This window comes from Mesoplodon densirostris, chromosome 5 (assembly GCF_025265405.1).
Source record: "Mesoplodon densirostris isolate mMesDen1 chromosome 5, mMesDen1 primary haplotype, whole genome shotgun sequence".
In the NCBI taxonomy this organism is placed as follows: Eukaryota; Metazoa; Chordata; class Mammalia; order Artiodactyla; family Ziphiidae; genus Mesoplodon; species Mesoplodon densirostris.
Genome location: NC_082665.1, coordinates 49,654,044 through 49,669,219, shown reverse-complemented (window position 1 = coordinate 49,669,219; position 15,176 = coordinate 49,654,044). Strand labels below are relative to the sequence as shown.

Sequence of the window (15,176 nt, the reverse complement as noted above, 5' to 3'; positions counted from 1 at the left end):
TAACAAAGATATGGAAAGTTGAAGTACGAGTTGAGTTTCACTTAACATTTGTGATGGAAATACATTCAGGCAGAATTTTGTTTACTTTTTCTTTTAGTTGTGTAAGAAACAGTTTCAGTACAGTGCCTCCTTGAGAGCACACCTTATTCGACATACCAGGAAAGATGCACCTACTTCATCCTCTTCCAATTCTGCATCTAATGAGGCATCAGGATCATCGTCTGAGAAGGGCAGAACCAAACGAGAATTTATATGTTCGATATGTGGAAGGACATTACCTAAACTATATTCTCTTCGAATACATATGTTAAAGCACACAGGGGTAAAACCACATGCATGCCAGGTAAAGCCATTATATTTATTTTGTTATTTAAAGAAGATTGGAACATAACCGGTGATAAGACTAGTTGATTCTGGCGTCACATCACTTTTGTAAAATGTCACAGGAAGTCCATAACTTTTTCAGTTTGTTGCCTAGGTCAGGGGTGATTCCCAGTTCTGTAATTTGGCTGAAGTTGTAACTTGAAATTAATCTATTTAGGATGTTCGGGAAACTTGGTAGGATTCAGAGTGATACTGGGTGAGAATAACCAATTCATCATCTCAGTCATCCCTTAACGTTCAGTAGGACCAACCTGGCTTGGGAAGGAACCTGTGAGTTAAACACATCTTAGCAGAAATTCTGCCTAAGCTATGTGTCCTTCTCTAGAGTTGAAAACTAAATGCCAAAATGTGATTCCTGGGTAAAGAATCCTGTGATAAGCCAGCTTTGGGCTATTTGCAATGGTGAAAATTTTCTAGTAGCACCTATAGCCTTGCATATAAGGATGACCCACTATTTTTATTAATAAACGGTTTTGGAACCAGTGAAATTTTTAATGTTTTTCTCTCTCTCTTTCGTTTCTTAAGCTTCATCTTATAAGAAAAAAGAATGTAAGAGTAGAATAAACCCTCATGTACTCTTCACCCAGCTTTAGTAGTTATCAACACATGGTCAATTGTGGGATTTTTTTTAATTTTTAAAAAAATTTTATTGAAATATAGTTGATTTACAATGTTGTGTTAGTTTCAGGTGTTCAGCAAAGTGATTCAGTTATTTATTTATTCATCCATTCATTCATTCTTTTTTAGATTTTTTTCCATTATAGGTTATTACAAGATATTGAGTGTAGTTCCCTTTGCAATACAGTAGGTCCTTGTTGGTTATCTATGGTCAGTTGTATTTTATATGTACTGTCACTCACTCCCTTACTTCCCCCTCCCTTCCCCCTCCCTTCAGTTATTTTGAAGCCAAGTCCTAAGCATCATTTTATTCATATATTTAAAAACTTAAGTGTTAATGGGCCTCTGGTCTTCTGGTGTAGCACTACTCAAAATGTGTGGTCCATAAAAGATAAGTGCAAAGATGGAGAGTAGGCATGTAGAAACTGTCATGGCAATTTGATATTGTGACATTTTCATTGTGTTTAACAAAAATCTCTCCCTAATAGATTGGGGAAAGAAAAAAACTGGTTCTTCATCATAGAGAGTTTAAGAAGCACTGTTCTAGTTGGTATAGCAGGAATTGAGTATATTGTTCTTGATTAAGCTCCCATGTCTTTTTTTTTTTGCGTTATGCGGGCCTCTCACTGTTGTGGCCTCTCCCGTTGCGGAGCACAGGCTCCGGACGCGCAGGCTCAGCGGCCATGGCTCACGGGCCCAGCCGCTCCGCGGCATGTGGGATCTTCCCGGACTGGGTCACAAACCCGTGTCCCCTGCATCGGCAGGTGGACTCTCAACCACTGCGCCACCAGGGAAGCCCCCCATGTCTCTTTTAATATAAGGTATATTGTTTACCAGTCTCACAAAGGACAGTATGAGGTTTTTTGGGGTATTGTTTTGAGTTCTTCCAGTGATCTCATGGGTGTAAGAAAAATAGCAATATTGGTTAACTACTGAATCAGAAGATGATCAACCAGCTAAAATCCTTGGCCCTTGTATCAACTTTAACTTTGTCATTTTGTTTATAATTTAAGTTTTTAATTTAAAATAGCATAGTAGATTCTGTGTCCTCATTCTTCAGAAACAGCCCTTATCTCTTTTTCTGTTTTACTGGTTTAAACACCTGTGCTCTCTTAGGTCTGTGGAAAGACTTTCATCTACAAGCACGGTCTAAAATTACACCAGAGTCTCCATCAATCACAAAAGCAGTTCCAGTGTGAACTATGCGTTAAGTCATTTGTTACCAAACGGAGTCTTCAGGAACATATGAGTATTCACACAGGTAATGAGAAACTTATATTGACATAGTTACATGTTATATACTATTAATTTACTAGTATATTGATTATGCTGTAAGATGACTGTATGTGTGCAGTTTTTTATTAATGAGAGTAAAGGTTTTTTTGTTTTTCTGTGTTTTTTTTGAGAGTAAAGTTTAAAAGTTGTTCTTATAATCTAGTTTTAGAGCTATCTTATTTGTGTAAAAATTGTTTCAGTCAGTGCAGAAAAAATGTACTGAATATTAAATCCAGGCACCTAAAGAAATGGTCTTGCTTTTAAAAAGTTAAACAGTAGACAGATGTAACTGTCAACATGGTATGTGGCTTATAATTTTATTAGAACTTTTAGTCCACGTATACTTATTTTCAGGTGTTTAAAGCAGTTATGTGGAAAATGGCTGATGAAGGGTAGATAATCTGCTCTAGAACTTGTATACAACTCTACACTGTTATAATCCAGATGATCATGCAAGCCTATCACATTCTGTGGGTAGTAGTAGTAGCCTCGCTAGTACTCTAGTTGAGAGAAAATAGGGATTTTGACATAGTTTGTTATTCTTAGAAGGTGGATGCCAAATGTTACAGCTTCCGTGCCCACTTGATAAAATAACTTCTGAAATACAACATAAAGCATTCTGTTGGAAGAGCACCTGATTGCTGGATTTGTGACATGGTTTTTATTTTTTATAGGAGAGTCCAAGTACCTTTGCTCAGTTTGTGGAAAGTCTTTTCACAGGGGCTCTGGGCTCAGCAAGCACCTAAAGAAACACCAACCAAAGCCTGAAGTTCGAGGCTATCATTGTACTCAGTAAGTATTTAATATGTGAACCATTCAATTAATTTCCTTGTGTTCTTACTCAGTTTATTTGAAAGTTGTTTCAAAAGAAAATATTTGAGGTGACTATAGTTGATAACACTGTATGATATGATTGAATTTTGCTAAGAGAGTAGGAACTTGAATATTCATATGTAATTATACACACACATATATATCTGAGGTGATGGATGTGTTAACAAATGGGAGGATTCCTTTCACAGTGTATACATATACTGAATCATCACATTATACACTTTAAATATCTTACAATTTTATTTGTCAGTTACACCTCAGTAAAACTGAAAAAGGAGAATACTTGAAGATAATATTAAACTGTTGTTTGTTTACTCTTGATTTTAATCAGTTTGTTTTTGTCTAGGTGTTCCTATTTATTTATGTAACAGTTTTATTTAGACACAAATTTCATACCATACAAATCACTCATTTTAAATGATTTAAAGAAGTTGTTCAAATGTGCAACCAGTTCTTTCCTACAGTAGGGACTGTAGGAAAGAAGGGTCCCTTGGTGCCAGCCAGAGATCCTTCCTAGGCAGTTCCTCGGAAGTACTGGGCCCTCTGCTCATTTCTTCCTTCTTCAGATTCCTTTTTCCCTCTTTTCATTTTCCAGAGCCTCCTGAAATCTGTTTTATAATTGAAGTAAAGTTCATAGAACATAACATTCATCATTTTAAAGTGTTCAGTTTAGTGGCTTTTAGTACATTCACAGTATTGTGCGAGCATCACCACTAATTCCAGAATGCCTTCAATACTCAGCCAGGCAGTTTACAATTCTGCCTTGGTCTTCTCTTTCTGTTTGTGCAGAGTCAGCCATTGGTGAGAGTATAGAGCCTTTTCAGGTCTTTTCTGAGCGTGTGCCCAGCACTGGGCAGATATTTTGGACTTCTAGATTCCTGGGAATATGTGAGAGTTTTTCAAAGCTCTTATTCCCCAAAACATCTCGGTCTCCAGCCTTTTCCTCCCAGGCTTTCGGTTTGGATGTTGTTTGCACCGAACTGCTGTTCCTTGCCCCAGCAGCTGTGGCTAATACATTTGCCTGTAAGTGTTTCCAGCCATCTGCTCCTCTCTACTTCCCACCCCTCCCCGAGTCCTCAGCCCTGGAAGAGTTAGGGTAAATACAAGCAAGCCCTTTGAGGGGTAACTTCAAGGAGTCACCAGATAGCTCAGAACAACTACAGCTCTGTGAGAATAAGTTCCTCTGGTACTAGGGACCTGTAGCAGGAGTGCAGTCTGTCTGCTGAGCTGAGGAGCCTGGGGATGGGGCCAGGGTGAGTTGAAATGCCACAGAGCTCTCTTACCAAGATTCAGCAATTGCTTTCTTGATTAAATATTTACCTGGTCACTGTAAACTTTTTTTTTTTTTTTTTTTTTTTTTTTTTTGGCAGTACGCGGGCCTCTCCTGTTGCAGAGCACAGGCTCCGGACGCACAGGCTCGGCGGCCATGGCTCACGGGCCTAGCCGCTCCGCGGCATGTGAGATCTTCCTGGTCCGGGACACGAACCCATGTCCCCTGCATCAGCAGGCGGACTCTCAACCACTGCGCCACAAGGGAAGCCCCCACTGTAAACTTTTTTTTTTTTTTTTTTTTTTTTTTTTGCGGTATGCGGGCCTCTCACTGTTGTGACCTCTCCGGTTGTGGAGCACAGGCTCCGGACGCGCAGGCTTGGCGGCCATGGCTCACGGGCCTAGCCACTCCGCGGCATGTGAGATCTTCCCGGTCCGGGGCACGAACCCATGTCCCCTGCATCGGCAGGCGGACTCTCAACCACTGTGCCACCAGGGAAGCCCTACTGTAAACTTTTAATTAGTTTCCAGAGGTCCAGTAAAATTGATTCTGATAGTTTTTGCCCATTTGTTTACTGCTTTCATGTAGGGATGGGCTTTTGGACTTACCTACTCTGCCCTATATGCTGATGTCACTCTATAATCAGTCTTATTTTAAAACAAAGATAGTTTATTATTCATACATTTTTAGTTGCAAGTATAAGAAAACCTAATTTAAACTGACTTGAGGGCTTCCCTGGTGGCTTAGTGGTTGTGAAACCCGCCTGCCAATGCAGGGGACATGGATTTGAGCCCTGGTCCGGGAAGATCCCACATGCCGTGGAGCAACTAAGCCTGTGTGCCACAACTATTGAGCCCACGTGCCTCAACTACTGAAGCCCGTGTGTGTAGAGTCCGTGCTCCACAACAAGAGAAGCCACCACAATGAGAAGCCTGTGCACCGCAAAAAAGTAGTAATCCCACCTCAACAAAGAGAAAGCCCGCGCGCAGCAACGAAGACCCAACACAGGCAATAATAAAAACAAATAAATAAATTTATTTTAAAAAATTAAAAAATAAAATAAACTGACTTGAATGAAAGTCGAATCTAGGAGTCTGAATGGTTTAATGTAAACTGGTTTCAGATTCATTAGCACTTGATGTCTCTGAGACTCCGTATGGACAAGGCAGTGGCAATGATTTCAGCCTTACATCCTTTCAACTCCCAAATTGTCAAGCTGCTTTTCTCGTAGTTCCTATAAAAGCCCCTGAGGTTCGCTACCATTGGATCTGGTTAAGGCATTTGGTTTTCTGTGAATCAATCACTATGGCTAAGAGAATGCTGTGCTCTGATTGACCTAGGCCTACGTCAGTTGCTGCATCCTTATGGTCAAGAGTGGGGCCTACTTCCAACAGATGGACAGAGACTGGAAGAGGGTGAAAAGGGATGTAAAAAGGGGAGATCAGATGGGGTTGAGGAGGAGACAGAAAATAATAACACCTATGATAACCCTTGGGAGCTGTGCAGGATTCTTTCTAAAATGTTTCTAGTACTCTGCAGCTAAAAGAACTTAAGATCCTGCAGCCTTGATGCAAGATTGGAATAGTAAGAATTGTTTTTGTGTTAAATTGGGATCATCCTGTGGAGTTCTAGAAACCCAAGAATATACTGAGTTCTTGGAAACTTCTTTTAAAAGAATAAGATGATCCAGTTGGGTGAATGAACTTTGTTATTGCAGATGTGAGAAAAGTTTCTTTGAAGCTAGAGATCTTCGCCAGCACATGAACAAACATCTTGGTGTGAAGCCATTCCAGTGCCAATTTTGTGATAAGTGCTATAGTTGGAAGAAAGATTGGTATTCCCATGTGAAGTCTCACTCTGTCACTGAGCCTTACAGGTGGGTAAATCTGAGGAGGATCTGAACTTGAGATATAAATGTACTTGGATTAATTATTATGGATTCTGGTGCTTTGGAAAAAATAATTTGGGGTTTTCCTTTATTTTAGGTGTAATATATGTGGCAAAGAATTTTATGAAAAGGCATTGTTCAGAAGACATGTAAAGAAAGCTACCCATGGAAAAAAAGGAAGAGCAAAGCAAAACCTGGAACGGGTGTGTGAACAATGTGGAAGAAAATTCACTCAGCTGAGAGAGTATAGGAGACACATGAACAACCATGGAGGTAACTATACTTCATATAGTTTTATATATATATATATATATATATATATATATATATATATATATATATATATATATATATATATAACTTTCAATAGAATAAAAGCCAGTCCAGTAGTGATTCTCCTTTTACCATTCCTCTTGCCTATTATCTCGCTTTCCTTAATAAGAGATTAATCCCATGTTGTGGAAGATTTATTCAAGTGATAGAGGTGATCCTGAACCTGACTACCTGATTGTTGTGTAGATAGATAGATTCCTGTTTTAGTGAGCTTAATATTCTATATCAATATTTTTATGCTGGAATGGACTACTTGAAGCTTCTGGGTTTTTATCCTAGGATTATAGGATTGCCGTGAAGGATAAAAGAGACTATTCACAGAACCTCAGGATTGTCTCTCAGTAACTTCTATCAATAGGAACATCTTTAGAGAGATTATATCCAGAATCTGCTTTATTCTAAGAGAAACCATTTGGTCCTAAATAAAAGATCGCCATAGTCAAGATAGAAACGTTTATGGGCTACTGTACTTAAAAGAAAAGCATTAGTTATCAGACAGCTGTAATATATTTTGGTACTTGGACCTCACCACACATTCACCTCTCTTCTTTTCTTTCTTAATAGGAGTTAAGCCATTTGAGTGCTTAACATGTGGAGTAGCTTGGGCTGATGCCCGATCTCTAAAACGCCACGTCAGAACACATACAGGTGAACGGCCCTATGTCTGTCCCGTATGTAGTGAAGCCTACATAGATGCTCGAACACTCCGTAAACATATGACTAAATTCCACAGAGATTATGTGCCTTGCAAAATTATGCTGGAAAAAGATACCCTTCAGTTTCATAACCAAGGAACTCAAGTGGAGCATGCTGTTAGCATCTTAACAGCAGATATGCAGGAACAAGAAAACAGCGGTCCTCAAGAACTTGAAACTGTGGTAGTGACAGGAGAAACTATGGAAGCTCTCGAAGCTGTTGCAGCTACTGAAGAATGTCCGTCAGTATCTACACTTTCTGACCAAAGTATTATGCAAGTGGTTAACTATGTGTTAGCACAACAGCAAGGACAGAAGCTATCTGAAGTTGCAGAAGCTATTCAAACTGTTGAAGTAGAGGTGGCCCATATTTCAGAAACAGAGTGAATGTAGTAATGGAGATGAACAGAAGGGACATCTCACATAAACTGAACTCACAGAACATTTGTTTACAGTACTATGTGGCTATCCGCCTAGAGTTTGTATGTCAAGGCTCTGGGCTGTTTTGGTGGTGTTTTAACATTTCTAAACGGTTTGTCTGGCTAATGGGTTCTGTAGAAAAGTCCATTTACTGTAAAGAAATTGAAAACAAATCTATTTGGCAGTGGATTATCATGGTATACTTTTTATGAATTAATGTTTATAAAGAACTGTACTAAATTAAAAACCGTACAGTTTCATTTGCATTTTGACATTATTATATACTTTGAGTTTAAAAGGCTGTACTAATTGGCTTTTCTTCTTTTATTCTCAAAATATAGAGGTTCTGTGATTTCATTTGCCTTGTTTATGGATTAAAAATTCTAATATAAAACGTTTTAGTGCGATGCATAAGTATATTACTTTTTTTTAAATGCTTCAGATCTGTGATTCTTGACTTACTATTTATTTTAACCCCTTATAAAGTCAGGGATTCTTTATTTTAAAGCACTTAGTGAGTTACATGTTGTAATCAAGTTTGCACAGTGTACTTAATCTATATGGGGAACCCTTAAATGAATAGCTGATTTTTTAAAATGCCATTAAAATGCATGAAATGCCTATTAAAGCCTTACTCTACTATCCCTCAAGGCAAGTAAATTGACCACGAGCAAAGAACACTTATTAAACTGTTGATGGGAAATTTCTCCTTGATAACATAAGATAATAAATGGGAAAAAAGAAGTTAAAACTAGGTTTGGTATGTTTGCAGCTTTTGTATCATGTTTAATTGTTCAATTTTGTTGAAAAACTACAGTTTAGAAGTAGGATAGCGATATAGACATCTACAGCGGTCCTGTGGATACTATGTAATTGTCAAGTAATTTCAGAATATTGAAAATTCTTCAGCCCTCATTACAGTATACTACTTAAAGAAATTGATCATGGCCCACCAAATTGTTAAAAGTAAATTCTTTTTAAAAGTTGCCTGAGGGCTCCCCTGGTGGCGCAGTGGTTGAGAGTCCGCCTGCCAATGCAGGGGACATGGGTTCGTGACCCGGTCTGGGAAGATCCCATATGCCGCGGAGCAGCTGGGCCCGTGAGCCATGGCCGCTGAGCCTGCGCATCCGGAGCCTGTGCTCCGCAACGGGAGAGGCCACAACAGTGAGAGGCCCGTGTACCGCAAAAAAAAAAAAAAAAAAAAAAAAGTTGCCTGAGAGTTAAGTTAATTTGTGTGTTTGATATTTAAATTCCCACCTCTTTAAGCTATCCAGTTTTCTCGTTTTTCAAAATAACCACGGGGAGATGCCACATTTCTCTCCTGGGAAACTACCACTCGAGCTGTAATTGTTAAAATTAAACTTCTAAGTATTAGAAGCTAATATAAGTTGTAAAATTAAGATACAAGCAGATCACATGTAAGTCATTCCTAAAGCACAAGAAAAGAATGTGCCTTGATGTACATATATTATTAAAATGCTTATTCCAGTTTACTTTAAAAGTGGCTTAAAAGATGAAGAATAAATGTGATGCCATGCATGCATTATACCTGTATATGTAATATTTGCATTTGCAAATTTCCCATTGTTTTGATAGCTGTGTGGCTGACTTTCAATTTTAAGTGGATTAACATACAGTCTATAACTTTATAATGGCTGCTTGTTTATCATATCTTTCAGTTAGTGAAAATGTATTTCAACCTGACAAAAATTTGGAATTGTGTCTTTATGTTCCCTTGTCACCATTGTTATTAGATTGTTAATTGTATAAGACCCATTAATGTATGTCATAAATATGTAAATAAAAGATGTTGAATCTTGTTTAAGGCATAAGCTTTGGAGTTGAGCTTGTCACTATTTTCAGCTCATAAATCAGTTGCTGTTATTTGATATGTTATTGAGTTAATCCGTTTTTAAAGGGAAGAGAACTGAACACATTAAAAAATAACCATTGACAGAACACATAATACTATTAAGACTTATTACACTTAATCTTACCACAAAATTAAAAGTAGTACAATTAACTGCCTTCTTTGGATAATTTAAATGTGTTTAGAGAATTACATAAATTACATGTAGAAATAAGTGTTAAGGTTCCAAAAATTCAGTTTTATATTTCCATGGGGAAAATTCTCTATTTATAATAATTCATTTTTAGAAGCACACATTGATTTGTTGTTTTCAGATGACTTCCTTCCTGATTAAATCTGCTTGTTACTGCTGTTTTATTAAAAGCCATTGGCTGTTTACATAATTTCACAAGATTACCCTAAACTGATAAATTTAGAGTTAATCCAGACCTTTAGTGTCTTGTCTTTTTTTAAAAAAATAGCTTTGATATAAACTGCATGATGCTTCCCACTCATAATTGAATCAGGAAATTTAAACCTATAATCTTCATGGAGGTTCCTAAACAGGGGTTTTACATCTGTTTGGAAAAAAAAAAGTCTTTGTCTCCCCTGATCTTATAAATTTATCAGTTACAGTTTGTAAAGGCTTAGAGCAAAGATGCATAGATAACTTGTTTCATTATTTTAAATTACCAGTCTTATAGTCTATTATCTGAAGTTTTGAAGTTGAATAATGCTGTTTATTGGATTTCTCCAGAGTTTTATAAATGTTAGAGTATAAGTGCATCTCCAGTAGAGCCTTATCTTTGGAATCCTGTGCCACCTGCCTACATTGAAAAAGGGTCCTCCCAGATCAGTTTTATGTTTGCTTTTGTTAAATTGTTCCAAGAGTATCAATGGGTAGGTACTATTTTCATATTAATTTCTCAAACTCTGATTTCCTAGACCAGCAACTGTAAATTTGAACTTTAGACCAGTGTGAGAACAAGGTCATTGTTCTAAATCTTTTTTTTTTTTTTTTTTTTTTGAAAGATACCTAAGTTTGGACCCAAGGTTTTGCACTGAAGCTTTGACACTGTAGACTGGGTCCTTTCTACTCTCTTTTTTTTTTTTTTTTTGATGTTGGGAGTAGGAGTTTATTTATTTATTTATTTATTTTTGCTGTGTTGGGTCTTCGTTTGTGTGTGAGGGCTTTCTCTAGTTGTGGCAAGCGGGGACCACTCTTCGTTGCGGTGCGCGGGCCTCTCACTGTCGCGGCCTCTCGTTGCAGAGCACAGGCTCCAGACGCGCAGGCTCAGTACTTGCGGCTCACGGGCCTACTTGCTCCGCGACATGTGGGATCCTCCCAGACCAGGGCTCGAACCCGTGTCCCCTGCATTAGCAGGCAGATTCTCAACCACTGCGCCACCAGGGAAGCCCCATTGTTCTAAATCTTAAAGGGAGGCTGTTGCCATTTTACACTCGTCAGTGCTGATTGCTTCACATGCTTGCCAAGTACTGTTGGTCTTATTACTTAGCGTTCTGCAAGGACTTTTAGTACAATATTAAATAGCTGTTGTGTTTGCCATCTTTTTCTTTTTCCAGTCTCAGAGTGAAAATCTGAGATTCACATGGTGGGCTAGATGGCTTCACAATGGGGGCTTATTGCCAGAAAAAAAACAACCATGTGATTAGAGGGTTGAAACTTTCTGCCCCACTCCCTGACCTCCAAGGGAGGGGAGAGAAGCTGAAGAGTGAGTTCACCCACTGTGGCCATTAATTCATTAATTTAACCAATTATGCACTGTATATAATGCAACTTCAACGAAAACTCGAAGAGTCTCAGCTTCCTGGTTGGTGAGCATATTGATGTACTGGGTGGGTGGCACACCCCAACTCCACAGGAACAGAAGCTCCAGCACCCCTCCCTCCCAGACCTTGCCCTATGGGTCTCTTCCACTTGGCTATCCCTGAGTTGTATCCTTTATAATAAAATTGTAATTGTAACTATAGCGCTTTAAGTGAGCTCTGTGAGTTGTTCTAGTGAATTATCAAAGGTGGGGGGGCTCCATAGAAGCCCCTAAATTTATAGTTGGCCAGGCAGAATTGCGGGTGGTTTGGGGATATCCAAGACCTGCTGCTAGCATCTGAAGTGGGTGCAGTCTTGTGGAATTGAGGCCTTAACTCATGGGGTATGTGCTAACTCTGGGTGGTAATGTCAGAATTGAATTGTAGGACACCCAGCTGTCAGAGAATTGGTGCTGAAACATTCCATCCATGTAAAGGATTGGTCTGAATCGGAGTGTCAGAGATCAAGTGGAGTTAGAGGGGGTGATGTCCATGTGGGAGGTTAAGGCAACCTAGGCAATGGGAGGTTGGTTATATAGAGAGGATGAAATACGTAAACACTAAGGATATTGAAAGCCAGCATTTTTGCTGTCGGAGAAGGGCGTCGCAAAGGTAGAAAGGGAGATGATGAAATATGAAGTATTGGTTAAACTGGTAGTTGTCAGACACAAATGCCATGTAAATGTGTGTATATGTATATATGTGTTTGTGTATACATGCATATATTCTCTAGTTTTTTATTGAGATGGCCTGGGAGCAGTCATACCCACCAGAAATGATTACACCTAGTACTAAGTATTGGTTTCTAAAAGCCATTCCCCAATAGAACAAACTAGGGCTTCTTGGGGAAATGGCTAATTTCAGGGCTGGGTCAGGAAAAGTACAAAATGAGTCTGGAAAATCTTCTGTCAGAAAGCAAGTAGATGCTCAAAGAATGATGGGGACATATCAACAGGGCACAGAAGTCCTCGAAGGGACTTCTACGGGCCAAATCATGGCAAATTGAGTGAGCATAATAATAATGATAGTAACAGATTATACACCATCAAATAAAATAGGAAACCGTAAGTCCACTATCAGGAATCCTTAAAACCGTCCCCAGGTTCAGTGATTCACTATAAGCACTCACAGGAACCAGCAAATACACACACTCATGGCTATGATTTATTACTGAGAATGGATATAAAATGGATATAATATATATATATATATATATATATATATAGAATGGATATAAAACAAAATCAGTGAAGGGAAAAGGCATATGAGGCAAAGTCCAGAGGAAACAAGCGTAAGTTTCCAAGAACCCCAGTGGAGCCATGCTTAATTCCTCCAGCAATGAGTTGTGACAACACACGTGTGAAGTGTTATCTATCAGCAGAGACTCATTAGAGACTCAGAACCCAAAGTTTTTACTGGTGCTGGTCACATAGGCACCCTCTGGATAGCGCATTCCAAAATTCCAGACTCCAGGAAGGAAAGCAGTTGTTCAGCATAAACCACATTGTTTGCATAAGGAGTTCAAGCACAGAGAGCCACACTTTTTAGGAAAGGTTTTGTATCAGTGTAGGGAACTGTTTACCAGTCAAGTTTCCAGACGCCAGCCAAAGGTCAAACTTTGGCCTTAACAGTCCTCTTAGCAGGACTCTTTAAGGTAGCAGGCTCAGACCTGCTATATTAACTCTTTTCTTCACAAACAGTAATACGAATAAATGAAAGAATATATTGAGGGACTTCCCTGGTGGCGCAGTGGATAAGACTCCGCTCCCAATACAGGGGACCCGGGATCGATCCCTGGTCACAGAAGTAGGTCCCACATACCTGCCGCAACCAAGAGTTTGCATGCTACAACTAAGGAGCCCGCCTGCTGCAACTAAGACCTAGCGCAACCAAATAAATAAATAAACGAATATTTAAAAAATAAGAATAAATTGTAAAGTTGAAGAGGAGCAGGACATTTCCATAGTTCCCCCCACAAAATACTTATTAATATTACAAAGGAGAAGGAGCTGTTATAGTGGAGGATTACTGGACTGAATGTCAATATTATGACATAGTATGAGTGTGTTTCGTGTTTGGTAATTGCAATCATTGTTGCTTTTGTTGTGGTCATCCATTTACAATGCTTGGTGTCAGTTTATCTATCTCTTGTAAAAATAAAACACAGTGTGTGTGAGTTGTGAAAAAAAAGAAACGTACACTTAAAATGGGTGAGTTTTATGTAAACTATACCTGAATAATTCTTTTAAAAAAAGCTATTTGGAGGTCTAAATAAAATACATTAGCTTATAAAAAAATATTACAAAGGAGAAAAGAGAAACTTCATGGGGGAAAAGTCTGACAGACACCTTAATCAAGTAATCAAAGTGATCATGGTCAGTAATAGGATAAATCAAAATTGTGTACCACTTATATAGAATGCAATTAGAAGAATATAACATCATGTGATATTTCTGTCAAAAATGCATAACTTTAATCATGAGGAAGCATTAGACAATCCCAAATTGAGGGATATTCTACCAAGTAACTGGCCTGTGATATTCAAAAGTGTCAAGGTCACACACACACACACACAAAGACTGAAGAACTGTTCCAGACTAAAGGTGACTAACCAGACATGACAACAGTGCAGTACATGATTCTGAACCAGATTATTTTGCTGTAAGGCAATTGGTGAAACTTGAAAGCGGTGAAAAGATTAGATGGTGGTATCCTATCAATGTTAATTTCCTGACTATGAAGTTATGTCAAAGAATGTGCCTACTTATAAGAATACTTAATTCAGACGTGATGTGGCATCAGGTTGACAAGTTACTCTCAAATGTCTCAAAAATTATTCTACTTGTAATTTTTCTGTAAGCTTGAGATTGTTTCAAGATAAAATTATCTTTTAAATGAGTTGGAGGATTGACTTCCGGTACGACAGATGAGGCACTCTGCTGATATGTTTCCCAACAAAACTGTAAAATTGTGAAAACAAAAACAACCATTTAAGGGGTCTATATATAGTCCTAAGGGCAAACAGCAAATGAGGAACATCTACTCCAGAAGAATCTATGAGAATTCATTAAGAAAGGCAAGAGTCTGTGGTATTTGCATATGATATCACTTATATGTGGAATCTAAAATATGACACAAATGAACTTATCTATGAAATAGAAAAAGACTCACAGACATAGAGAACAGACTTGTGGTTGCCAAGGGGGAGGAGAGGTGGAGGAGGGAGAGTGGTAGTTAGGGATAGTATATATAGGATGGATAAACAACAAGATCCTACTGTATAGCACAGGGAACTATATTCAATATCTTGTAATAAACCATAATGGAAAAGAATACGAAAAAGAATGTATATATGTATGTATAACTGAATCACTTTGCTGTGCTGTAGAAATGAATACAGCATTGTAAATCAACTGTACTTCAATAAAATAAATTTTTAAAAAAGTGTCTGTGGTATTCTTTTTAATATATATTTATTTATTTATATTTGGTTGCACCGGGTCCTGGTTGCGGCAGGTGGGCTCCTTAGTTGTGGCATGCATGTGGGATCTAGTTCCCTGACCATGGATCGAACCCGATCCCCCTGCATTGGGAGCATGGAGTCTTAACCACTGCACCACCAGGGAAGCCCTGCCCCTGTGGTATTTGAACAAAGACCACTCCTTCCCTTCCCTGTCTCATCTCAGTAAGGTGGCAATGCCACGCCAGACTGCTGCATCCTAGAATACCAGGCTCCCTCTCCCATCAGCTCCCGGTTGCAGGGTGGTCCTCCCAGGAAGTCCA

General features: G+C 38.7%; 1 protein-coding gene across 1 annotated transcript in view; it reads left to right on the top strand.

Moving 5' to 3' along the window:
- The window catches only part of ZBTB11 (zinc finger and BTB domain containing 11), a 28,981-nt gene extending 20,886 nt beyond the window's left edge, over nucleotides 1-8,095 (top strand). The window contains exons 6-11 of the mRNA XM_060098727.1: nucleotides 98-343; nucleotides 2,119-2,263; nucleotides 2,952-3,069; nucleotides 6,099-6,257; nucleotides 6,367-6,542; nucleotides 7,167-8,095. Coding sequence (XP_059954710.1) covers nucleotides 98-343; nucleotides 2,119-2,263; nucleotides 2,952-3,069; nucleotides 6,099-6,257; nucleotides 6,367-6,542; nucleotides 7,167-7,684 — 1,362 coding nt within the window. The 3' untranslated portion in view covers nucleotides 7,685-8,095. The remainder of the gene's footprint in view (nucleotides 1-97; nucleotides 344-2,118; nucleotides 2,264-2,951; nucleotides 3,070-6,098; nucleotides 6,258-6,366; nucleotides 6,543-7,166) is intronic.
- Nucleotides 8,096-15,176: the final 7,081 nt, after the last annotated feature.